This window comes from Mustela lutreola, chromosome 11, assembly GCF_030435805.1.
Source record: "Mustela lutreola isolate mMusLut2 chromosome 11, mMusLut2.pri, whole genome shotgun sequence".
NCBI classification, from domain to species: Eukaryota; Metazoa; Chordata; class Mammalia; order Carnivora; family Mustelidae; genus Mustela; species Mustela lutreola.
Genome location: NC_081300.1, coordinates 94,756,978 through 94,783,933, shown reverse-complemented (window position 1 = coordinate 94,783,933; position 26,956 = coordinate 94,756,978). Strand labels below are relative to the sequence as shown.

Below are 26,956 nucleotides of genomic sequence, written 5' to 3'. Positions count from 1 at the left end.
CAGGCTCCCTGCCGAGCAGAGAGCCGGATACGGGGCTCGATCCCAGGGCGTTGGGATCATGACCTGAGCCGAAGGCAGAGGCTTTAACCCACTGAGCCTCCTAGGCGCCCCTATTAAAGCTATTTTTAAAAGAAGGGATGTTACTGCTTTTCAACCAAATTGTTTTCTAAGTAAACTGTATACCAATTCTTAAATTCTATAAAGTCATTTATTATAACATAATAATTTAACTAAGCCTGAAGCTCATTTTCATGTGATTTAACCAGATTTCTCTGTATATGAAGCACTGCCTATATCTCTCATCACAAAGAGATATAGCTATCTTACCACGATTCCCAAATAATACAACACTCCAGTTCTTTCCATATCCACTATCATTAAGTCAGAGGGATACCTGAGCCACATCAACATTTTCATCTGTGTCTTCTCCCATGTTGAAAACCCACAGTGCTAAGGACAAATACTGTATGATTCCATTTACATAAATGTGACTAAAATAGTCACATTCACAGGGACGCCTGGGTGGCTCAGTTGGTTAAGCAGCTGCCTTCAGCTCAGGTCATGATCCCAGCGTCCTGGGATCGAGTCCCACATCGGGCTCCTTGCTCGGCAGGGAGCCTCCTTCTCCCTCTGCCTCTGCCTGCCATTCTGTCTGCCTGTACTCGCTCTCTTTCCCTCTCTCTCTCTGATAAATAAATAAAATATTAAAAAAAAATAGTCCCATTCACAGACAAAAATGGAATGGTGGTTGTAGGGAACAGGGAAAATGGGAAGTTAAATGTTCAGTGGGGCAGAGTTTTGGTTTGGGAAGATGAAAAGAGATCTGAAGATGGACAGATGGTGGGCACAGCTGCAAAACAATGTTAGTGTGCTCAATGCCACTGAACTGGACACTTAAAAATGGTTTAAGTGGGGACGCCTGGGTGGCTCAGTTAGTTAAGCATCTGCCTTCAGCTCAGGTCATGATCCCAGGGTTCTGGGATCAAGTCCCACACTGGGCTCCTTGCTCGATAGGGACCCTGCTTCTCTCTCTGCCTCTGCCTGCCACTCTGCCTGCTTGTGTGTTCTCTCTCTCTTTCTCTCTCTTTCTGACAAATAAATAAATAAAACCTTTTAAAAAATGGTTTAAGTGGTAATTTTTATTTTATGTATATTTTACCACAATATCTTTTTTGGGACACCTGGGTGGCTCAGTTGGTTAAGCGGCTGCCTTTGGCTCAGGTCATGATCCCAGCGTCCTGGGATCGAGTCCCACATCGGGCTCCTTGCTCGGCGGGGAGCCTGCTTCTCCCTCTTCCTCTGCTGCCTCTCGGCCTACCTGTGCTCACTCTCTCTCTCGCTCTCTCTCTCTCTTTGGCAAATAAATAAAATCTTTTTAAAAAAATATTTTTTAAAGATTATTTATTTATTTATTTAGAGAGAGTGAGTGAGAGCAGGAGTGGGGTGAGGGGCGGAGGGAGAGGAAGAGAGAGAATCTCCGACTCTATGATAAGCACTTAGCCCAATGTGGGGCTCATTGTGGGGTGCGATCTTATGACCCCAAGATCACAACCTGAGTTGAAACCAAGAGTCGAATGCCCAACCAACTGAGCCACCTGGGCTCTCCTTAAAAAAAATCTTTTAAAAAGAATACAGGGGGCAGCGCCTAGGTGGCTCTATCAGCTGGGCATCTGCCTTCAGCTCAGGTCATGATCCCAAGGTCCTGAGATTAAGGCCCTCATTGAGCTCCCTGCTCAGAGGGGAGCCTGCTTCTGCTGCTGCTGCTCCCCCTGCTCATGCTTCCTCTCGCTCTCTCAAATAAATAAATCTTAAAAAAAAAAAAAAATGCAGGACTTGTCTATATTTGCATTAACTCTTGGGTTTTTTAAAAAAATGTTTGAGTTTGGCGTGTTTGGTGTGTGCCTGATGCTCATTTTGCTTATCTCCATATGTCCTCCTCCTGTATCCATGTATCATTCTACTTTTATCCAGAAACCTTTTGTAATAAAAAGTATACTGAAAAAAAAAAAAAAAAGGCTAGCCATGTCACGAATTATAAACTCTTTGCAAATATTAACTGAGATTCTTAATTGTTTTCTACTTGGAACATTTTTTAACCATTTGAGTGTACTTACCACTCAAAACTACATAGATATATTGGTAAAGTGCAGGACTACTTAAAAATACATTGTATTAAAAAATATACTTCTGGGGACACCTGGGTGGCTCAGTTGGTTGGACGACTGCCTTCGGCTCAGGTCATGATCCTGGAGTTCTGGGATCGAGTCCCACATCAGGCTCCCAGCTCCATGGGGAGTCTGCTTCGCTCTCTGACCTTCTCCTCGCTCATGCTCTCTCTCACTGTCTCTCTCTTAAATAAATAAATAAAATCTTAAAAAAAAAAAAAAAATATATATATATATATTCTTCTGGGCGCCTGGGTGGCTCAGTGGGTTAAGCCGCTGCCTTCGGCTCAGGTCATGATCTCAGGGTCCTGGGATCGAGTCCCACATCGGGCTCTCTGCTCAGCAGGGAGCCTTCTTCCCTCTCTCTCTCTCTGCCTGCCTCTCCGACTACTTGTGATTTCTCTCTGCCAAATAAATAAATAAAATCTTTAAAAATATATATATATACATATATACTTCTTACTTTAATGAGAAACTCAAATATGTAAGAAATTTTATAGTGAAGTGGCTTTTTTATTTTTTTTAAAGATTTTATTTATTTATTTATTTGACAGAGAGAGATCACAAGCAGGTGGGGGGACAGGGGGGAAGCAGGCTCCCCAGTGAGCAGGAAGCCCGATGTAGGGCTCGATCCCAGGACCCTGAGACCATGACCTGAGCTGAAGGCAGAGGATTAACCCACTGAGCCACCCAGGTACCCCTGCTTCTTTTTATTTGCATTTGCCTACTGTACTTTTGCCCATCTTTTGCTTTTAGCTTTTTGAAAGTTATCTTGTTTGGGGTGTGTGTCTGAATAGGTCTTGATTTGGGTTTGGGTATGTGATATAATCTGAAGGGTTTGTTTTAATTAGTAAATTTAGCCCATTTGTGTCTATTTGATATGCAGACATATTTGATCGTAGTACATTTTATGGGTAGCTTTTAAGGCCTAGTGAAAAATCCTGTTTGTCCTCTCATTCTCTCTCCCTCTCCCTCCCCGTGTGTGTTTCTGGCTGTGAGCAGTGATGAAATTAGGATAATTCCTCTTCCTTCTCCTCCCTTCTCTCTCCTTTAGCACCTGATTTTAGTCAATTTTATTGTCTCTCTTACAGTTTGCCTTTATACTTCTAATACACTTATTATAACTTGATTCACCAGCTTTAAATTATATCCTTTGATATTTCACCACCCATCCCGAGCAATTAAGAACTGAGGAAAGCAGTTTATTTATTCTTCCTTCCCCCTTCGTTTTCCTTTCCCTTCCCTGTAGGTTCTCTTGTATCGTTTCTACATTGCTAAGACTTGTAACATTTACGTTCAATTCTATTTCCCTGGTTCCCACTTTTGCTTTCAGTGTTCGACCTGTAGTGATTGGATTTCAAACTCATAACCAATCCTTTCACTGCCCTCACTGCCCTTTTTCCTCATTTTTATTGTCTGTGATACAGCCTCTGGGAGAATCCTCAAAAAAACTCTCAAGAACGATATTCCTTGATGAGTTCTTACATGTTCTAGAGTTTCTTGCCTTAAATTTAAAAAACAACTTGACTTGAACATAAAATCTTTACATTGTGCTTTCTTTCTTTAAGAATTAAAAAAAAAAAAAAAAAAAGAATTTTCAAAGTATAGCTCCACCGTCTTCTAGGTTAAATGTGGCCATGAAGAGAGAGGAGGCCAACCTAATTTTTTTTAGTGCCTTGATCTTTTTTTTTTTTTTTTTAAGATTTTATTTATTTATTTGACAGAGAGAGACAGCAAGAGAGGGAACACGAGCTGGGAGAGTAGGAGAGGGAGAAGTAGGCCTCCCACAGAGCAGGGAGCCCAATGTGGGGCCCAATGTAGGGCTCAAATGTGGGGCTCGATTCCAGGACCCTGGGATCATGAGCTGAGCCAAAGGCAGACACTTAATGACTGAACCACCTAGGAACCCCAAAAAGAGTATGTCTTTTCCAGTTGTTGAGTACTGGGTTCTCTATGTTTTCATCAGATCAAGCTTCTCAAATACATCATTTAAAACTTACTGATGAATGGGTAGTTGTTCAATGTGTATAGAGTTTCAGTTTTGCAAGACGAAAAGTTCTGAAGCTCGGTTGCACAACAATGTGAGTGTACTCAGTACTTAACTTTACAGTTAAAAATGGTTAAGATGGTACATTTTATGTTACTTTGCAACAATTAAGAAAAAGATTCCTGGTTTTAAAAGAAAAACCTTCCTTGTAAATTATTCATTTTATCATTATATTTTACTCTGTTTATTCCTGCTAATGCTTTTGGTCTAAGATTTTTATTTTGTCCGCTATTAACATAAGTACACCAGCTTTTTATAATTAAGATTGCTTCGTATTTCTTTTTATTTCTGTTTTCTTTCAGGTGTCTATGCCCTTACTTTTGTCACTTGTCTCATAAATGGCATATAGCTGGATCTTGTGTGGGTGGTTTCTTCATTCAGTGTGAAACTCTTTTGTCTTTTGAACTGGTGAATTTAATCCCATTTACATTTATTTCTATTATTGATACATTGGGATTTATTTCTATTTTGTGCATCCTGTTTACTGTGCCTCTTCTTTCCTGCTCTTCATCGCACCACCATTTCTTTTTAGCTTCTTTATTCCCTTTATTTCCTTTTCTGTCTTCTATTCTGATATTGTTTACTCTTAAATTTTTAACATCTATTTTCTTGACTTAACAGTCTAAATTTAATCAGCTTCTCCCGAACAATACAGGGACCTTAGAATGGTTTAACACCCTCTCCTGCCTTATCTGTGTGTTGTTATCCTCTGGTAATTTATTCCCACTTTGTTTGTCTCTAAAAACAGTCAGCATGGTGGTCGTTACTAACAGTTACTATTTTATACAGTCACTTCCTGTTGAGATTTACCCACATATTTAACAGTTCTTGCTGTTACTGCTTATATGTTGATCTTTCCTTTTGGATTCTGTTTTCTTCTTCCTGATCAAATTTCCTTGTTTCGTTTTCTTGTAGTAGTTCTCTCCGTAAAGAATCATTACTATAAGTAAACCATCATTTTTTCCCTTAAATAATGGCTTGCTCATTGCTTTCTGGTTTCTCTTGTGTTGAAAGTTCTGCTATAAGTTTAATTATCATTTAATATATTGGTAATATCTACCCTATAATTAGTTGTACTGTTTTTTTCCTTGTCTTTGGTGTTGTCCAAAGTCACTACCACAATCTAAATACAGATTTAGTTTTATTTGCTGTGCTGAAATCTGTGCTTTTTGCCTTCCATTAATTCCAGGGAAATTCCACATGATATCTTCAAGTATTCTCTCCCCTGTTCTTTTTAGTCTGTTCTCCAGCGACTGCTATTAAATGCATGTTTGGCATACTTATCATGTCCCTATGGGGATAACAGGGGCTATCTGTCCCCTGTTGCATGACTTTGCCTTCTTATTTTTATCTTTTTGTGTCTCTGCAATGAATTTTAAATAATTTCTTCATCTCTTTTTATCTTCTGAGCTGTGCCTATTCTTATGTTTATGCCATTTAATTTTTTATTTCAATGACTTTTTTCATGTTTTTCTCTTTTTACTCACTATACTTTTAAAAATATTTTGTTTTCAGTTCCTGCTTTATAACTTTATTTCAAGCATATTTATTTGTCTTCTAAAAGGTTTTATTTATTTATTTGACAGAGAGAGATCACAAGTAGGCAGAGAGGCATGCAGGGTGGGGGAGGAAGCAGGCTCCCCACCAAGCAGGGAGCCCAATGTAGGGCTTTATCATGACCTGAGGCGAAGGCAGAGGCTTTAACCCACTGAGCCACCCAGGTGTTCCTCAAGCATATTTATTTAATGGGTTTATTTCTACTATCCAAAGTTCCTGGAGGTGGTGACCTGCTGGTGGTTTTTTTTCTTTTTTTCTTTAGATCTTCTCATCTTCATTCATAAAGATTGATTGTTCCCATGTATGTTTATATTTTTGGATCCTAAGCTTATCTTTAGTACGGTTTTGTCTTTTGAATCCCAGCATGGGATTGTTGGAGGGCGTGTCCCTCCAGAGTGGCTTTGCAGTTGGCTGTGCCAGGTGTTTTAGGAATATCACAAGCTTAGAGCTAATTTTGAATTAATATCTCAGCTTAGCAGTTCATGTAGGTAAGGGTAAAGTCAAACCCAAACCTGCCTGAGGACAGGCCCCTTTCCTCCAGCTGCCTCTGCAGCAGCACAGGTGCATTTACTGAGTAGTTTAGCCTCAGACTCAGAGACCATAAAAAAGGCTGTCATCTACTATGGTGTCTTCATGTCATTGAGAGGCCCAGCAGCCACAGCCTCTGTTGCCCTTTCTCCCATTTAGGGTGTGTATGACTGTCACCCATGAGAGCCTCAGGTATCTGTAAGTCCCTTTGATACAGAAAAGTCATAACTCCTTTTTACCATCAGTTTCCTTTTCCAATAAAAATTAGAAGGATTTTCATTTCCAAGCCTCTTTTGAGAAAGCAAGATTAATGCAATGAAAATCAGAACATCTAATTAACAAATTTAACTGCAAACCAAAGAAATTTTGATGCATCAGTTAAGCCATTTACCATGGGCCAGCAGTGTTTCAAATGGTGGAGCTTCTACGGGTCTTTCAATTCCTTCAGCTGCTCCTGTGAGGCCAGAAGCCGTGCTGTCGGTCCCGGCCCCACCCACTACAGTTCTCTTGCAGAGAACCATGGTGCCAGATCCCCAACGCTTTTCTTTTTGTCTTGGTTTTGCCACAGAAGGAACAAGTATTTGGCATGCTGGCTTATTTCCGTCCTCACCAGTTTCCTGAGGGAGGCACCGTAGCAGGGCCCATGTTTACCGATGATTCTGACCTTCTTAGTACATTTAACCATGTCACCACAAACTAGGTCTGGGCCCAGGAGAGAGCTCCCACCAGTTTCGTTTTGTTTTTTAAATATGGAATGCTTCACGAATTTGCGTGTCAGCCTTGTGCAGGAGCCATGCTAATCTTGTATCATTCCAGTTTCAGTATATGTTCTCTGCAGCGAGCCCCCCGCCAGTTTTATTCTACTGTGCTTGTCACCCCAAACCAGATGAGTCCCACACAACAAAGGAAGCACACACAGCACTACCCATTTATGTTAACTCGCAGGTTCCCAGTTCCCACGGAAACTACTGTGTGAAACCAAGGTCATTCTAAGGCTGGCTTGCTTCAGTCCAGGCCTAGTGTTAACCCTTTACGTTCAGGCTGAAAAACAGCTTGGATTCTATGGGGTTCTCAGTTCTGACTTTCCACTCTGTCTTCTGCCCTGCCTGAATATTAGAATCCCTCCATTACCAAGACAGCCTGCTCCTTCACCAAGGGCAAGCTCAGGGTATTACCCTTTGTTTTTGGCCCTGGTAATTCCTCTTACTTCCTTGAGAAGTTCATTTCAGGTCTGGGTTTGAAAAGATATTTGCTCCACCTTATCAAGCATTTGCAGATATTTTTAACATTTCTAAATATTAATAGATTTTTCAAGTTATCTAATCTAAAATATTATATTAGAAGAAAGTTTGAAACAACTCAAACAGTCTGAATTCAAATTCTGACACCCCTTTTCAGCAGTATAATCTTTGGAAAGATACTTGGCCTCCATGAACTTACTCCCAGCATGGTGTCAGGATATTAATACCCACCTCAGGGGGTTGTGGTGAGATTGAATTATTACCAAAGGTAAAGCTCAGAAGCCCTACCGTGGTTTCCAAATTTCTGACCCAGCCCCTGCGGAAGACTTGAATGTCTTCTCCCACTTCCCAGACATACTCCAGTATAATAAACTACTTGTTCATCCTAAATTCTTCTTCTCTCTGCCTCCCAAGACTTCATACATTGTGTTCTTTTTTCCTGAATGTTCTCCTCCCTTGTTCACCTTCTCCCTAACTCTGGTACTAACCCTTCATCGCTAACCTTAGATATCAGTTCCTCTGTCCCTGCCGATCTCCAAGCCTGAGGTAGGGCCTGTGAGAGCCCCACGTTCTCCTATAACACTTAACATTTGCCCATCACAGTTGTTTACTTGTCTGAACATACTTTAGGGGAAGGGTTTTGGCTGTTTTGCTCACCATTATATCCCCAGCTCCTAATAAAGAGCCTGGCACACAGCTCAATACATGGTAGCTATTATTTTTATCAGCACCTTCATCTGTCATAATTCTCAAATGTCTGATCATTGTATAAATAACTCTTAAGTATGCCAAGAAGCTTAGAGTTAAGTTACAAGACCGACAAGGGCATGGATTATTTCAGAGCCACATTTTTGGCCATTGTTTTTCACTTATTCAGTCATTTATCCTTTCATACTAGGAACTAACCCAGGAGTGTGATGAAAAGAAATCCCAGTATGATAGCTGTGCAGCAGGCCTCGAAAGCAATCGATCCAAATTAGAACAGGTAAGAAGATGGTTTTTATTTTAACATTTTAGTATAAACTGCCTGTACATGAATGTTTACATTACATCAACATCAAAAGTTTCCCAAATCTGGACCCTCATCCCTTGAACCAGTCTCCTAAGCTCCAGATCTTTTATTTCTTCAGACTCAATATGTACATACTGAATTCTCTGTACCACACCCACCAAAGTCCAGGCCCTCATCATGCAGCTCCTGGATTCCCACAATAACCCAGACCTGCTCTCCCACCTCCACTCTCCCCTTCCTGAGGTTTTTTCCTCCATAGAGAGCCAAAGAAACCTCTAGAAAACTTAGGCCATGCTTCACTGTCTTCCCATTGCACTTAAAATCTAACTTCCAAACTATGGTCTGCAAAGCCCACCTGCCTCTTCAACTTCATGTCCATGTGCTCTGCTCCTCATCCACGGGGCCGCAGTCACACTGGCCACCTTCTTGCACATCAAATAGGCCAAGCTTGTTTTCACCTCCTGGCTTTTGTTTGTGCTCTTCTCCCTCTGGGACACTGCTTCCAACTCTTTGCCTTGAATCTCTCCTTTTTATCATCTGGTAGCCTAAACATTACTTCCTCCTAGAGGTCTTCTCTGATCACCCTCTCTGATGTTGCCCATTTGGCCACCCTGTCACTTTCTACTGCTGACTTTTCTTCATAGTATTTATACCCATCTGAAACTGCCTTCATTACCTCTCTCCTTGTTTGTGTCTGTTTTCTCTATTTGAATGAGAGCAGGAATCTGTAGTCTTGTTCACTGCTGTGTCCCCAGCACCTAGCACAGAGTTGGGCACGCAGAAGGTACTTAATAAGTGAATAACTGAATCTGTAGGTTTTAGAGTGATATGAATAGTCTCTAGAAAAGATTGCAATCTAGTCTGTTATGGTAAACAAAGTTGTAATCACAAAGAAATTACACTGATGGTGTTTTGTTGTACATTTAAAGTTATCCCTCTGTGTTTGATTATTATTCTTTCAATAATGTTGTCCATTTAAAATTATATATTGCAGGAGGTCAGGGGACTCCGTGAAGAATGTCTTCAAGAAGAAAGTAGATACCATTACACAAACTGTATGATTAAGGTAAAACAAAGAAGATGGACCAGAAACTTTCTGAGATCTTTCTGTATCAAGGACTTAACCAAAAACTTGGTCTTTCCACTTAGAACCTAGAAGTACAGCTTCGTCGAGCTACCGATGAGATGAAGGCCTATGTCTCTTCTGATCAGCAAGAAAAAAGAAAGGCAATTAGGCAAGTAATTTTGTTGTTTCTCTATTGAGTTACTTCATGTTTTCCCCTATAGAAGATTTTTTTTACTAAATTTTTTATTTAAATTCCGGAATAGTTAATATACAGTGTTCGTTTAGTTTCAGGTATACAATCCAGTGATTCAGCAATTTTATACATTACTCAGTGCTCGTCATGATAGGTATACTCTTAATCCCTTTTACCTATTTCACCCATCCCCCCACATCCTTCCCCTATGGTAACCGTCCGTGTGTTCTTTATAGTTAAGAGTCTGTTTCTTGGTCTGTCTCTCTCTCTCTCTTTTTTTTCCCTTTGTTCATTTGTTTCTTAAATTCCACATATGAGTGAAATCAAATGATATTTGTCTTTCTCTGACTGGGTTATTTCACTTAGTGTTATACTCTCCACCTCCATCTATGTTGTTACCAATGGCAAGATTTCGTTGTTTTATGGCTGTCACCTTTAGAAGTTTTATAAACAAGATGGAGTTGCTAAACTACTAAGATTGCAAGTACTTAAATAAGCAGATACTAAGATATTGCTTAGGATTAAATCTTGTTAAACATCTTCCAGATAGTCCGGCCCTACTAACTAAGTAGAAATACACATAATTTTCTTGCTGGCTGGCTGATTTTTTTTTCAATCATGGCATAAAAACCCCATATAACATAAAATTTGCCATTTTTACCAGTTTTAAGTGTATAATTCAGTTGCATTGATTACATTCACAATGTTGTGCAGCAATCACTAGTATATATAATACCAACCCTTTTTTTCTCACTCAGATCAGAAACTCCTATAATCATTAAACAGTAACTCCCCCTTCTCCCCTCCCCAGGAATACATATAATTTCATGATTCCTTTTTTATAAGCACTAAGATTGGTCTATTTTTAAAGTCCCACATGGCCTGGACTCTAGTCATCTGCCTGCTCATTGTGTCATGTGTGAGTGTGTTTCAGCTAGAAGCTGTGTGTTTGCAGTGTGCCAGCCTTCAAAACAAGGAAGGGTGTGTAAATACCACCAGTCCTTATATGGTGATTTTTTTGGTAATCCAAGCTTACAGCATATGGTAATAAATCAAATGCTGCCTGAAAAAAAATGCATTTATGTTTGAATTGCTAGCTGTGACAAAATGCCGTAATTGAATAAGATAAGCTTTCTTTGCCCCTTACCACAATTCAGATGTTTCACTTTTACCATCCAGTAAGAGCTCAAAATAAAGATTCACATTTATTCTAGATTGTACTTGAGATTTTTTTAGTGGCATTTACATTAATATTACAAAAAGGAAATCTAATAAATGGAATGTTGCAGATTCTAATTTTTTAAATATATAATACACTGGAATGCAAGCCAGACTGAACATGTCCTATAAATAGAACAATTTTTCTTCTAATACTCTGACATATTAAACATATTAAATGTACTTATTCACATTCTTTCATTGAATATAACCTTTGCTCAAATAAATCTGTATGGTCAGTGGTAATATTTTACAAATGTAAGAAATTACATTTATCCTTAAAAAAAAAAGTTGTAGAAATTAATTTCCATTTTTTCTGAAGTTACAGTATAAGTAGTAAATAAGGTAATATTGCCCCTGAACTATTGGTTTTCTGGCCAGATACATCATTTTAAAAATCATCATAAACCTTTACCATTCCTTTGTTTTCCTATAGAAAAAATGTTTTTCCCTGGCTAGAGTAGTACCTAGGAATATTATGAATAAAATAGAGTTAATTGTACTCTAAATTCATTGATATGTATTTAAAATATTATTATTATTATTATTATCATAGACACAATATTTTTATTATTATTCCATTTTCTACTTTTATGATACTTTCAAGTAAGACCAATGGTCTAAGGAATTAGCATGACTTTGAAAGATTGCAAATTTTTATTTAAAGAGGCAGGATGTTTTATTTTGAAGTACTAAAGAGGGACTCATAAAATTTCTTTTTAGCCTGTTTTTTCCAGTTCTGAGTTTTGTGACCTTGGGCAAATCATTTCTTCACCTATAAAATAAGGAAAACAATTTATACCACCGAAGATCAAGTTAAATATAATGCATGTAACAGTGTTTTGGAAATTATATAGTATGAAATCCTGGAGGACAAAGACTCTGTCTTGTTTTCTTCCTGAAACCCCAGGGCATGCTTGGTACATAACAGGTGCTCCATAATTATTTCTTGAATGAATTCATCAAATTTAAAATTACACATTAGTGTTATATGATAAAAGAACATGAGCCTTAAGATGTCTTGATTAAATACAGATGGAAATTCTAGGGCTCCTGGGTAGCTCAGTGGGTTAAGCCTCTGCCTTCTGCTCAGGTCATGATCTCGGGGTCCAGAGATCAAGCCCCACATCAGGCTCTCTGCTCAGCAGGGAGCCTGCTTTCCCCCACCCTTTCTGCCTTCCTTTCTGCCTACTTGTGATCTGTCTGTCAAATAAAAATCTTTTTTAAAAACCCAATAGAGGGGCGCCTGGGTGGCTCAGTTGGTTGGACAACTGCCTTCGGCTCGGGTCATGATCCTGGAGTCCCGGGATCGAGTCCCACATCGGGCTCTCAGCTCCACGGGGAGTTTGCTTCTCCCTCTGACCTTCTCCTCGCTCATGTTCTCTCTCACTGTCTCTCTCTCAAATAAATAAATAAAATATTTTTTTAAAAATTTTAAAAAAATTAAAAACCCAATAGATATAGATGGAAATTTTAAAACAGTTTGGACATTTCTCAGTTCTAGGGTAATAAATGAATTATTTAAAGCTATCCAAACTTGGGTTGTCTGGGTTGCTCAGTGAGTTAAGCCGCCGACTCTTGATTTTGGCTCAGGTCATGATCTCAGGATTGTGAGATCAAGCCCCAGTAGCCTGCTTAAGAGTCTCTCTTCCCCATCCCCCTCCAATACATACATACATACATCTATCTGAACTTAACAATTCAGTGTTTTTTTTTTTTTTAAAGAATATATCATTTATATTCTCCTAGCTATTTTTCACTAGAGAGCTAGAAAGTTAAACAGGTTGACTTAGTGTCTCATAAATTTTAAAGTCAAAATAAAGTTTCATCAAGATTGTGTTTATTCTCTTCACCCTCATTTCCATGTCCAAATTCTGCCTTCAGTTCAGCTCTATAAGGACTTTTGAGTATTTTTTTAAATATTTATTGATTTATATGAGAGAGAGTCGGGGCAGGGAGAGGGGGAGAGGAAAGAAAGTCTCAAGCAGACTCCACACTGAGCACCGGGCGCCTTGCAGTGCTGGATCCCAGGACCCCGAGGTAATGACTTCAGCCAAAACCAAGAGTCAGGCGCTTAATCAACTGACCCACTCAGACGTCCCAAGCACTAGGAGGACTTTTGATTCCCACATTGCTCCAGTCTAGTCACACTTACCTTTCTTTTTGCATGAATGCAGATCTTCCTTCATTTAGGCTGCTGCAATTTCTCTTTGTGGTTTATGAGTTCTTAGATTTCCAGTTATGTGTTATTTAACTTCTTACTTACAACAATGTAGCTTTATACAGAAACACTGTCTTTTTCTGTCTAGATTTGAGGTCTGAAGTCTCTTTTATCTTCTTTGTCATTGGTTCCTTTGTCCTCATGTTTCGATCTTTGTCCTTAACACTTTATATATCACTTTTTGTTTTGTGGAGTATTACAGTATAATTATACTTTTGGGGCGCCTGGCCTGCGCAGTTGGTAGAGTGCATGAGTCTCGATCTTGGAGTTATGGGTTTCAGCCCTACATTGTGTGTGGAGACTACTTAAAAAAAATTTTAAATCATAAAATATAATATATGTGTATAATTATAATTTTGTTTAAAAACAGTACAATGTTATTTGTTTTTTTAATTTTTATTTGAAAATTACAGGTTTTTTTAGTTTATGAAAGAAATGCTTATAAATCCCATAGGAACCATTATGAAGCATAGTACACCAAACCGAATGTTGCCCGCATTCCATGCCTCAGGAATGCCTGTTGGTAATATTTTCATGTAGGGGTATCTGGGTATTTCAGTCAGTTGAGCATCCAACTCTTGATTTTGGCTCAGGTCATGATCTCAGGGTTTTGAGATCGAGCCCCATACAGGGCTTCATGCTCAACAGAGAGTCTGCTCGTCCCTCTCTGTCTGCTCCTACCCCCACATGCACGCTGTATCTCTCTCAAGTAAATAAAATATTTTTTAAAATAAAAATAAATAAAAATATTTTGGTGTATAATTACTCCATATTCTTTTCCCATGCATTTGCATGTGCGTGTGTTAACAAGTGCATGGGAAAATTATGTGTGTATGCCTACAAAAATCAGGTTAAACTACATATATAGTTTTTCTCTTAATTATATGTCTAAAATTCTATTTCAGGGCACCTGGGTGGGCTCAGTGGGTTAAAGACTCTGTCTTCAACTCAGGCCCTGATCCCAGGGTCCTGGGATCGAGCCCCGAGTCAGGCTTTCTGCTCGGCAGGGAACCTGCTTCCTCCTCTCTTCCTGCCTCTCTGCCTACTTGTGATCTCTGTCAAATAAATAAAAAAAAATCTTGAAAAAAATTTTTTAATTCTATTTCAGTATTTATAGATCTACTCCCTCCTTTTTATAACTCTGTATTATTCCTTTGAATGGATGTGCCATAATTTATTTAAATATTTCCCCATCTATTGACATCTAACTTTGTTTGCAGATCTTCACTATTAAAAGCAATGGTGAAGTAAATAGTCTTTACATTTATCTAAAGTTCTGAGAGGTTTTCTTTAGGATGACTGCCTAGAAGTAACATTGCAGGATTATATGTTATTTAATGTTTTGTTTTGTTTTTGTTATTTAATGTTTATTTAAAATGTTTATCCTTTCTCCTTTCTACAAACCTCTTCAAAAATAAAGTGTGACTAGGGTGCCTGGCTGGCATACTCAGAAAAGCATGCAACTCTTGATCTCTGAGTTGTGAGTTTGAGCCCCACATTGGGTGATAAGATTACCTAAATAAATTAAAACTTTAAAAAATAATTTTTAAAAATGTGGCTTAAGCAAGAAAATGTTACCATTGTTTTAAGTGTAAATTAACCAGAAATAGTACTTAACATTTTAGTTCTCTTAATTTCTTATGCAGTGGTTTGTGGGTTTTTCCCCATAAATTACTATTTGCTAGAAGAACTGACTAAAGATGGGGAAAGAGAGTGTAATGATTTTCATTCTGATTCCAGTACTCTAAACTATCTATATTGTCTAATATATTTAGATTGATAAGTTAATTTATAATTTAGTTGTATGATCAAATCAACTGAGGTAAATTGAAACTAAATCATTATGTTTACCCCCTAGGGAGCAGTATACAAAAAATATTGCTGAACAGGAGAATCTTGGAAAGGTAAGAATGTATTATTTATTTTTTTTAATTGTGTCTAATTCAGGCTTTCAGTATGTGGTTTTGACCTTGTCATTCTTTTTAAAGGGTTACAGTACAGTTTTCAAAGGGAAATTGGACCTTAATCTCTTGCAAAGATGAAGACTCTTCTTTAGAAATTTATGTGTGTGTGCATATAAAAGTGAAGGGATGTGGATTTTTGGAGAAAAATCTAGTTCTGTTTAGGGAGGAGTTTATGAGAAGTTTCTGAATAAGAAACAAAACTGCTGGGACGCCTGGGTGGCTCAGTTGGTTGGGCAGCTGCCTTCGGTTCAGGTCATGATCCCGGCATCCTGGGATCGAGTCCCGCATTGGGCTCCTTGTTCGGCGGGAGCCTGCTTCTCCCTCTGCCTCTGCCTGCCGTTCTGTCTGCCTGTGCTCGCTCTCTTCCCCCCCCCCCCCCGATAAATAAATGGAATCTTTAAAAAAGAAAGAAAAAGAAACAAAACTGCCGGGGCGCCTGGGTGGCTCAGTGGGTTAAAGCCTCTGCCTTCGGCTCAGGTCATGATCCCAGAGTCCTGGGATCGAGCCCCACATCCGGCTCTCTGCTCGGCAGAGAGCCTGCTTCCTCCTCTCTCTCTGCCTGCCTCTCTGCCTACTTGTGATCTCTGTCTGTCAAATAAATAAATAAACAAAATCTTAAAAAAAAAAAAAAAGAAAGAAACAAAACTGCCACATTTAATGAACTACAAGTTTTCAGATAATTCTCAGGTATCTCTTTATTAGATAAGTATAAGTTCATTTATTTAATAAACACAAAGCTCATTGCTATGAACTGGACACTGTTCCATGACCTTTACAAGCATTGATTCATTTAACACAAATAATCAAAAAACCTTCCTTTTCATTTTTAGCTCCTTCCCTGCCAGTCTTATGAAAGCAGGCATATGCTTATGTGATTACTCTTATTTTCTCAGTTCTCTGAGCCATTCCTAGTAGAAGAGGTGGTAGATAGTAAAGGCCTTGACCATCAGGGCTTCAGTGACCCAATTCACTGATTATTTTAATTGGCTTCATAAAGCAACACATTTGGACAGTCATTTTAAAGACACCAGTTCTGTCATTATTTTGTTTGTTTGTTTGTTTTTAAAGATCTGTATTTATCAACAACTCAGGGCTAGTGCCCTTATTTACATTTTCTTTTGTATGTTTTTAAATTTTTTTTAAAGATTTTTATTTTTATTTATTTATTTGATAGACAGAGAACACAAGTAGGCAGAGAGACAGGCAGAGAGAGGAGGAAGCAGGCTCCCTGCTGAGGAGAGAGCCCAAAGCGGGACTCGATCCCAGGACTCTGGGATCATGACCTGAGCTGAAGGCAGAGGCTTTAACCCACTGAGCCACCCAGGTGCCCTACATTTTCTTTTTTAAAAAATGTTTTTTGAGGGGCTCCTGGGTGGCTCAATGGGTTAAAGCCTCTGCCTTCAGCTCGGGTCATGATCCCAGGGTCCTGGGATCAAGCCCCACATCGGGCTCTCTGCTCAGCGGGGAGCCTGTTTCCTCTTCTCTCTCTCTGCCTGCAACTCTGCCTACTTGTGATCTCTGTCCGTCAAATAAATAAATAAAATCTTTTTTAAAAAAAATGTTTTTTGAGAGAGAGTGCAAATGGGGGGGAAGGGGCAGAGGGAGAGAGAGAAAGAATTTTAAGCCTGTTTCACATTCAGCATGGAGCCCAATGTGGGGCTGAAGCTCATAACCCTGAGGCCACGACTTGAGCTGAAATCAACAGCTGGGTGCCCAACCAACCATGCAGACACTCCTCCTTTTTTTTTTTTTTTAAGTTTTATTTTTTTGTAGGGGAGGCACAGCGAGAGAGGGAGAAAGAATCTTAAAACAGACTCTATGCTGAGTACAGAGCCTGATGTGGGGCTCAATCACATGACCCTGAGATCACAGCCTGAGCAAAACTAGGAATCAGTTGCTCAACCAACTGCACCACCCAAGAACTCCTTTATTTACATTTTCTAATTTGAATTATTATTAAGAACATACATGTATGTATGTATGCTTTTACATATGTGCTGTAATAGCTCCCATAAATCTGTAAGTAATATTCTAAAGTTAAACCTCAGAGAAAAAATGGTATGGAAAACAATGGCATGACTTTTCTGTTCAAAGATTTTATTTACTTTTTTGAGAGAAAATTGTTTGTTCTGTGCACCCTCTTCCCTTAATGGGATGACATGCCATACTCAAAAGGAAAAAAAGAAATAAGTTCATGCTTGAAAACACATATTTGAATCAAGTACTCAAATGTAGTTGCTAAGTCTAAATAAAGATTATTCTTTCACCTTCCAGGGTGGTGTTTTATTGCAGGGTCTTTGCAAAAAGGTAGCAGCACTCTGACAAATACATTTCAGCAAAAGGAGACATTGATCAGCTCATCTCCCAATCGTCAGTCTGTATCATTTAAGAGACAAAGTTCCTCAATCCTCTCATTTGTAGAGTAGATCTAATTTTTTTTCTTTCCAAATGCTCTTTCATTTTTTTTTTTATTTTTTAAAATTAAAAGCAGGGGCGCCTGGGTGGCTCAGTGGGTTGAGCCGCTGCCTTCGGCTCAGGTCATGATCTCGGGGTCCTGGGATCGAGTCCCGCATCGGGCTCTCTGCTCAGCAGGGAGTCCGCTTCCTCCTCTCTCTCTCTCTGCCTGCCTCTCTGCCTACTTGTGATCTCTGTCTGTCAAATAAATAAAAAAAAAAAAAAAAAAAAAAAAAAAAAAATAAAATAAAATAAAATAAAATTAAAAGCAATTGGGGTGCCTGGTTGGCTAGTGGGTTAAGCCTCTGCCTTCAGGCTCAGGTCATGGATCTCGGGGTCCTGGGATGGAGCCCCGCATTGGGCTCTCTGCTCAGTAGGGAGCCTGCTTCCTCCTCTCTCTCTGCCTGCCTCTCTGCCTACATGTAATCTCTGTCTGTCAAATAAACAAAATCTTTTTAAAAAATAAATAATTAATTAAAAGCAATTAACATATAGTGTATTATTGGTTTCAGAGGTGGACGTCAGTGATTCATCAGTCTTATATAACACTCAGTGCTCGTTACATCACATGCCCGCCTTAATGTTTAACACCCAGTTACCCCATCCCCCTCCCTCTCCCCTCCAGCAACCCTCAGTTTGTTTCCCATGATTATGAGTCTCTTGGCCAGGGCGGGGCGGGGGAGGGGAGTTTCTTATGGTTTGTCTCCCTCTCTGGTTTCATATTTTATTTTTTCCTCTCTTTCCCTATGATTTACTGTTTTGTTTAATTCCACATACCAGTGAGATAGAGTAGATCTAAATTTTTAAGGAAAACACCAAACCTAGCCTTTAAAAGTGATGATAGCCTAAGTCTTCCAAACCAGCTAGACTGGACATCCATAGACCTCCTCAGGCCAACCTGCTTTCTGGAATTAAACCAACCTATAGTGCTGCAGTTCACACTACCATACACTAGAATTTGCTTTACTAAGTACTGTGGAATACTGTGCTGAAAGTTATAACTCCCCTCACCCCCACTGTATCACCTCCCCTTTAAAGAACCCTGAAATCTCTGACAAGTATTCTTCCACATTGTAACTATCAACAAAATAAATCTGTATCAAGTCACAGTAACATTAAAAATAAATTATATACTAAGGCGGTTGTATTCAAAAAGTTAAAGCTTTCAAACACACATGGTTATGAAGCACATTAAATTCAATATTGCTGACACAGACAGTGCCCACATGCAGTCTTCCGTTTCTTTAAATAACTTATAGGTGGTTAGGATTTTTGACAAGGAAATTATTCCAGTAATATAAGAAAATTTATAGTTAAATAGTACCTTAATCTTAAAACCATTCTAAGAACTCTTAAAATTCTGGATCTGTCTTACTACTTTTGTTTTAGTTCATGAAGATAAAAATGTTTGTTTTAAGATAATTTATTTTTAAGGTGTTTTTTTTTTTTTTTTTAAGATTTTACTTATCTGACAGAGAGAGGGAGCACAAGCAGTGAAAAAAGGGAGAGGAAGAGGGAGAAGCAGGCTTCCCGCTGAGCAGGGAGCCCAATGCAGGACTCGATCCCAGGACCCTGAGATCATGACCTGAGCCAAAGGCAGAGGCTTAACCAACTGAGCCACCCAGGCACCCATATTTTCTTAATTCTGCTTTGTTTCCTGTTGCTGTTTACTGTTAACTTTGCTTTCATTAGCCATGGCTGAGGAGGGCAGTTTTGAATCTGTTCCTAAGCTTGGTTTAGCCTATTATTTGGGCAAGTACCAAGGATGAGACTTCTCATCTGTGTCCTTAGATCAACTATTAGATGAACCGTGTACAATAGAGGAAAGGATGGGGACATTTCTGTGTGACCTGCTTCCGTGTCTTTGCTTATTTTTCTGTCCTTGGTGATTTCTCACACTCAGTGTTTACAGTGTGCATTTCTGTCACACTGTGTTTCCTGATGCGTGTACTCTCATCGCCGTTGTTCTCCCCGGCCGGGTCTACCCGCCTGCCTTCCGTTCCCTCTTTCTTCCTTCCTCTCATTGTCTCTGACTCTCTGCTATGCCTCTTTTCAGTCACCCTTTCTGAATTTGCCCTAATACAGGACCAAAGTATATTTTTATAATTCAATGAAACATTTTCTTATTCCTGTTTATAATTTTAGAGTCTGTGAGTAGAACAGTTTTGACAGATGGAATCACGTAGGTTATTAGTAACAAAAGTAATTCTGGGGGCACCTGGCTGACTTGGTTGGTAGAGCATGAGACTCTGGATCTCAGGGTTGTGAGTTCAAGCCTTACGCTGGGCATGGAGCCTACTTAAAAATAAATAAAAATAAAAACAACTCTGATAAGGATATGGCTTATTTAATAGTGTACTTTTTTAAAAATCACAAAACCGTCTTCCTGAAGAATATATGCGTACAATTTTATTTATTTGGGTGCACATAGTGCACACACAGATTCAGAAAAGAATATGCTATTTAATAATAATAACAATATATAACATATGGTAGTTTATCAAGTATTTCCAGATCTATTATGTCGTGTGAAAAAATAACCTATGGGGCTCCTGGGTGGCTCAGTCGGTTAAGCAACTGCCTTCAGCTCAGGTTATGATCCCCGGGTCCTGGGATGGAGCCCTGAGTCAGGCGCCCCACTCAGCAGGGAGTCTGCTTCTCCCTCTGTCTTACCCCCCTGCTCATGCTTTCTCTCACTCTCTTGCTCATGTTCTCTCTCTCAAATAAATAAATAAAATCTTTAAAAATAATTACAATAATCTTATAAGGCAGATAATTTTATATAATTATCCCCTTTTATTACCCTTCATTGACAATTGAGAGAAGTGAGGTCCAGAGAAATTCTTACAGCTCGTGACAAAGCCACGTTTGAAACAAAAGTCTTCTGACTGCAAAATCTGCATTCTTTTTCCCATACCATGATACTGTTCCATTTTCCTGATTCCCTTTATTTTCCCTTCCCTTTCTTTTATATTTTTCTATTCTTTTTAACTTCAAGCTTCCTGCATCTTTCATCAATTCAACTTTTATCATCTTAGCTTTCATACATCTCAGAAGAACTGGTTTAGTTCACTGTTACTCATCAGAGGTACAAAAAGCAGACCATGTTCTTCTGATGAGAGCAATAGAAGTAAATTCCTGCAACTGAGATCTAATCATTCTTGATTTTTTTTTTTTTATGGTAGAAACTCCGAGAAAAACAAAAAGCTGTACGAGAAAGTCATGGTCCGAATATGAAACAAGCGAAAATGTGGCGTGATTTTGAACAGTTGATGGAATGTAAGAAACAGTGCTTTCTGAAACAACAAAGCCAAACTCCCATGGGTCAGGTAATTCAGGAGGGCGGGGAAGACCGGCTGGTGCTCTGAATCTGTGTGCCATCATGTGGGGTTTTAGTTGATACTACTAGATATAAGCATAATCCCGTAATTTATTTCTTTTCTGGAAAGTGATTTGTACAACATTTTGTTTTCAGGTTAACCATTCCTATTAAGTTTCCTTGGAAGGTAATGTTAAGGTAGATTTAGGTTTTAAAGTTTTTTAATATGAAAAATGGCTTTTATTGTTTTGCTTAGTTTAGAGATTAGTGGTGTCTTAGGAGTTTTATGAGACAGGAGACTAAATTTACTCTCTGTAAATGTAAACATATGTCCATTAAGAAGCATGTAGTTTTTTAAAAATGTAATAACCCGATGGCTTAATGTTCTTAATCTTTTTTTTTTAACTTTAGAGGAATCTTTTAGGAACTAATATCTCTTGTTTTGAAGAAACATTTATCTGAAGTTCAGCAATTCCTACAGTTTCAATTCAGTTTCTCTTTCTTCTGTAAAATTGAAGAAAATTTGCTATTTTGAATAACATATTTGTTCTGTCTGAATTATTTAAAGGCAAATAAAACTTAATTTACGTATATATGATGACTATTTATTTTTGAATTATATAGCTGTGTCAAATTATTTTTTTAACTATTCATGTTATAATATTATATTAAATTTAAGGATTATCACTTATTTTCACCCAAAACCTAATATAGTATTTAGGTCTTGAGGACTTTTATTTTAAATATAAAAAGTAGTCATAGAATATAGAAATTATCATGTAGTAAAAAGCTACAGTAGAATTCCAAGTGAAATTCAAGCATCCAAAGTGCTTCTGATTTCTGCTTCATTTGGACCAGGTACTTGAAGATTTCTTTTATTATTCCTTAAAGAAAGATACTAAATTCATATGCTACCTTGTACTTCATTTCAGTTTCATTATACTTTTTTAAATGTCTACCTTTAAGGGTGTCTAGATGGTGCAGTTGATTAAGTATCTGACTCTTGGTTTCAGCTCAGGTCATGATCTCAGGGTCCTGAGATCAAGCCCCGCATCAGGCTCCACGCTCAGCACAGTCTTCTTGGAATTTCCTCTCTGTCCACTCCTCTACCCTGTCCTTGCTTTCTCTTTCTCTCTCTCAAAATTTAAAAAAAAAAAAAATTTTTTTTAAATGTCTTCTCTTTAGATTTGAAAAACTCAGATTTCAAATCATTAGCATGTCCGTCCTGGGTTAGTAATTCTTGGCAGCTGCCCTGGGGATGGCAGTGAGAGGCAAAGAACCTTTCAGTGAAGAGAGTTGTTCCCACCCCATGCAAAACATGCAAACTTGATTATGGCTTAGGATCTTTTTGTTTCCAAGTGTGTTCTGCTCTTACTTTTTGTTTGAAAACTTCTTCCTTGGTAATTGGATAAACTTACCAACAGGGAGAGTATTGGTAACTCTAGAAGCTATGGCAAGAAAAGATTAGCTCCATCAGAGCAAAGAAGAACTTACCAAGAAAGTGTGGAAAGAAACTTTCTTTTAATAAATTTCAAGAAAAAAAGAAGACTTTTTAATATTATTATTATTATGTGGTTTTAGTCTGGTTCTTAGCTTACTTTAGCCTCTTATTTGGGCAAGTATCAGCTACCAGAATTCTTCTTTGTGCCTTTAGATCAACAACTAGATCCACCAGATTCTAAACGAGGGAAGGCTGTGTTTCAGTGTGGAAATAAACCTTTCTTAATTCAATAAATCAGTTTTTGAACACTGAGGTAGTTGTATTTGTTCAGTGTTGGCTACTGGCTTGTTATTTTTAAGCCAATGGCAAGTGATGTTCTTTTAACCAGAATATGAATTCCTTTGCAAGTATTTGAAAAAGACTAGAAGTCCCTTCACAGAAATGAAACAGCATTTTATTCCCATAAGGAAAGTCAGCTTCTAAGATTATTAAGCTTGGTGATTAATTTTTTTAGCCTTCACTATTCTTGCTGCTCTTCTCTTAATTTTAAAAATCGTTAATGACATGGGGCGCCTGGGTGGCTCAGTGGGTTAAAGCCTCTGCCTTAGGCTCGGGTCGTGATCCCAGGGTCCTGGGATCGAGCCCCACATCGGGCTCTCTGCTCTGCAGGGAGCCTGCTTCCTCCTCTCTCTCTGCCTACCTCTCTGCCTACCTGTGATCTCTGTCTGTCAAATAAATAAATAAAATCTTTTAAAAAAAAATCGTTAATGACAGATACTCAAGGAATGCTTATAATTCCGATTTGATTATTGCTTGCCATCTTTATTCCACACAGAAGGAATATGTGGAGTAAACACTAGGCAGCTCCAAAATTACTTTATTAACTGAAGCAGAACATCATTATTACTTCAAGAAAAGCAAATTGAAAAAAAAAAAAAAACCCTGAAAGTACAAAGTTATTTATAGTTTTTATGTAACATTGGACATTTAGTAATGCATCTTAATGGATTTTATACAGTGACTTTCCACTCATTTTGTGATTTGATTGGAACATTAAAAAGCTCTAACTGACAGTTTTTGACAGCTGGCAATTACAGAAGAGCTTATTGCATTTTTCCTTCAGGATTGATACTCTTGCTGGCTAATTGATGAGAGTACTTAATCATTTTGGAAAATAATCTGTCTTGCACATGATGGCCCAAATAAAGAAGAAGAATGTAGCCTGTGAAATCTGCTTTTGGGTTCATGGATTTGCTCCTCATAGGACTCGGTGTTGCCAACTGTTGCATGGGACTGACTATATAAACTGTAAATTTCAAAAGGCCACTGCTTATCTTGCATTCTATATTAGTTCAGGAAATAATCCAACTTAAAAGGTTGTCCTTTAAGAACAATCTTATAATAGGATAATATCTTTTTAACATCTAAATCCAAGATCATGTATTTTTCCGAACCAGAGAGTGTACCAGAAGGGTCTTAGAACATTGTTCAAAGGCTTGTGGAAATCAAACCAGATCTTGGAAATTACAGAACACTTAACTTTCTTCTTTACATTAATACTTTCTATCTTCTTGCTTTAGTTCAGTAGGCAGCAGTAGTAAAAGAAGCCATTTCGTTAAACTATCAAATCCAAATGTATCATTCTGCCTTATTAGTTTATATAACATATATAAATTTTCTGGAAAATTTTAAGGTCTGTGCATATACCAAGTATGATTATTTCTTAACTTTTTAGGCTAACATGATACAGAGCACCTTTGGGTAATTGGACTAAAAAGAAGAAACTGGATTTGTTGCTCAACTAAAAATAGACAAATGTGCTGAATGCTTCTGAATTGAATTTGAAAATAGGCACAAATGGATAACTTGCCAAAGCTGCCTTTACAAAGGCAAAATCCAGTTTGTATTGAAAAATGACTTCCTATGGAGATGTGTGTTGTCTTATAGAAACCTCTTTGTCATACACAGGCATATACCCTACAGTTAGTGACTAACGAGCATGAATCAAAGGCTTGTTTCTACAAATGGTTCTAGGCGCTTACATCATTCCTCTTGTTTGGCATGAAGGAGTGTTTAGCCCTAGGGAGTGGGTAAGTAAGCAGCCTGATGATTAACTTCCATTAAACCTGGTTATTTCAATAACTTATACATTGTAGTGAATGTAAGATCTAGATTGTGTATACAAGGAGTCCTTCATTTTTAAACAATCTGTGGCAGCCAGGAGATTTTTTTTTAAAGTTGCACTTTTATTAAATATGTAATTGTGTCTCTACCCAGAAGGAGCTGCTGGCTTAGCTCCTCCTCCCTTTCCTTTTAATGAGAACTGCTTAATTAGAGCTGTTTCGTGTATGACAGCCAGGCATGAGGGGAGCATTTTATCCAGGAAGGATCGAGAGAGGTCATTCAGAGTTATCTGTATATTTTCAATCTTTGACTCTCCTGTCTTAAGACAATATAAAAAAGAGAAAGTTGGCTGTAACTGTCATTCAGTCCCATCCCGGCCTTATAAAAGGAATAAAAACTGAAACACAGAATCCAAACAAATATTTTTTAAAAGATTTTATTTATTTATTTGACAGAGATCACAAGTCGACAGAGAGGCAGGCAGAGAGAGAGAGGAGGAAGCAGGCTCCCCTCAGAGCAGAGAGCCCAATGCAGGACTCGATCCCAGGACCCTGAGACCATGACCTGAATGGAAGGTAGAGGCTTAACCCACTGAGCCACCCAGGTGCCCCCAAACAAGTATTTTTCAAAAGGCTTGGATGAACATATGCTTTCTGCTCCCATGCTCCCTCTTTTGGCAAACTGGAAGTACTTTCTCAGCAAACATAATTTCACAATTTCCTCTCTAGAATTGCCGAGAGACTTGAGTCACCAAACTCGGTTTACCGCTATGGAAATTCACTATTCAGACAGAGCACAGGAGGAAATTAAGGAATTCTGTTTTTCAGTGACAGTATTAGTTCCCACCTCAGTTCAGAGGGTCCCAGCAGGGTCCTGGCAGGGCTGCTGCTCTCTGCCCTGCACACGGTAACTTGGTAAAGAGCCATGGCATTCTGGGGCTGGAAAGGAAGCTCAGAATGATTCGGGTAATCATTTATTAAATTGGGACCTTTGAGGGCTCTCTCTCACCCTCTCAACTGTGCAGAAATCAGCACTCTGCCGCTCGTAGCAAATCACTTTCCAGCCTCAGTGGAGTAACCGCAATGCGGCTCACTCCTCACGAGGGAGCCTGTCTCATTGTTAAGGAGCACCGCCTGATTAGTTTCTGGGTTCTAAAAATGAAGCAAACTTACAGAGGAAGGACATTTTTTTTAGAAACAGCAGTTTGGCAAAGTGAGACTGAACCAATTTTACTCCCTGAAGCTTTGTAATCATAATCATTATTGAGCACTTAGAATGGACCAGATACTGTCCTAAGTGCTTCGTGTGTCTGAACTAATGGAACTCTAGCAATAACCCCAGGAGGTAAATACTATTATCTCCATTGAGTAGATGAGGAAGCAGGCACAGACAGGCTTCCACGGTATTAACGCAGCTTCTAACTGTGGGCAGAGCTGAGGCCTGAAGCCTGTGCTCTTCACTCCTGTGCTGTATGAACTACAGTGCGACCCATGTATCAGACTCAGGCTGATGCCCATTTAATGAACTATAATATGTGTGAAATTAGAGCTCTTTCTTATTTTTTTAAAGATTTTATTTATTTATTTGACAGAGACAGAGAGAGGGCACACGCAGACAGAGGGAGAGAGAGAAGCAGTCTCCCCACCAAGCAAGGAGCCTAATACAGGACTTGATCCCAGGATCCCGGGATCATGACCTGAGCTGAAGGCAGCTGCCCAACCAAATGAGTCACCTAGGCATCCCATAGAATTCTTTTTTAAAAATGTGCTCACTTACTGTACCTAAAAAGAAAAAAAAACTTTAGTAAATGAGTAAAAATGAATTCTACCATCCAGATGTGGGAATTATGCTTAAAACGAGTGTCAAGAAAGAAGTAATACTTTAAGACACAGAACAAATGGAAGCTTTATTGGTTATAATTTAAATATTTCTGTAAAAGTGTTAAAATCATATATGTCTTTTGTTGCTGGACATGTACATAGATTCCAGTTTTGTTTTGTTTTGTTTTTATTTTATGAACAATGCTGCAATGGAACTTAAAAATTGAAATACAATACTTGAAATTTGAAATACAGTATTAAGCAAACCACTAAGTTTATTTAATTTGGACAAATCCAGGATCCATTGAATTGTTTTATAGATGTTTCTTGCCTTCCTCAATGAAAATGCCAAGGCTAAACCAAAGAAGTTAGCAAGATGTTACTTGATTAATTGGAGAAGGAAATTGTAAATTCATTTATTTATTTGCAAATATTTATTGAGTATCTTCTGTGTGCTTGACATTGTGCTAAGTGCTAAAATATAAAGTAAATGTAACCTGGTTTTGGCTTTCAAAGAGCTCACAGACTAGAAGACTCTAATATTATGTAGCAAAAATTAAAGTTCTTTTATGTATAAAAAGAACTA

At 38.4% G+C, this 26,956-nt stretch overlaps 1 protein-coding gene and 1 pseudogene across 8 annotated transcripts in view; one reads left to right on the top strand and one right to left on the bottom strand.

Moving 5' to 3' along the window:
• IFT81 (intraflagellar transport 81) overlaps positions 1 to 24,528 on the top strand; it is a 196,933-nt gene extending 172,405 nt beyond the window's left edge. For 4 of the 8 annotated variants that reach the window (XM_059140884.1, XM_059140886.1, XM_059140883.1 and 1 more), the window contains 6 exons: positions 8,437 to 8,523; positions 9,545 to 9,616; positions 9,700 to 9,785; positions 15,107 to 15,152; positions 20,852 to 20,995; positions 24,395 to 24,528. In XM_059140884.1, coding sequence (XP_058996867.1) covers positions 8,437 to 8,523; positions 9,545 to 9,616; positions 9,700 to 9,785; positions 15,107 to 15,152; positions 20,852 to 20,995; positions 24,395 to 24,460 — 501 coding nt within the window. In that variant the 3' untranslated portion in view covers positions 24,461 to 24,528. Of the gene's footprint in view, positions 1 to 8,436; positions 8,524 to 9,544; positions 9,617 to 9,699; positions 9,786 to 15,106; positions 15,153 to 20,851; positions 20,996 to 21,396; positions 21,579 to 24,394 lie in introns of those variants that run through there. The other 4 variants (XM_059140881.1, XM_059140882.1, XM_059140880.1 and 1 more) reach the window with 3 other exon arrangements.
• LOC131811959 (U6 spliceosomal RNA) lies at positions 7,041 to 7,140 on the bottom strand (annotated as a pseudogene).
• Positions 24,529 to 26,956: the final 2,428 nt, after the last annotated feature.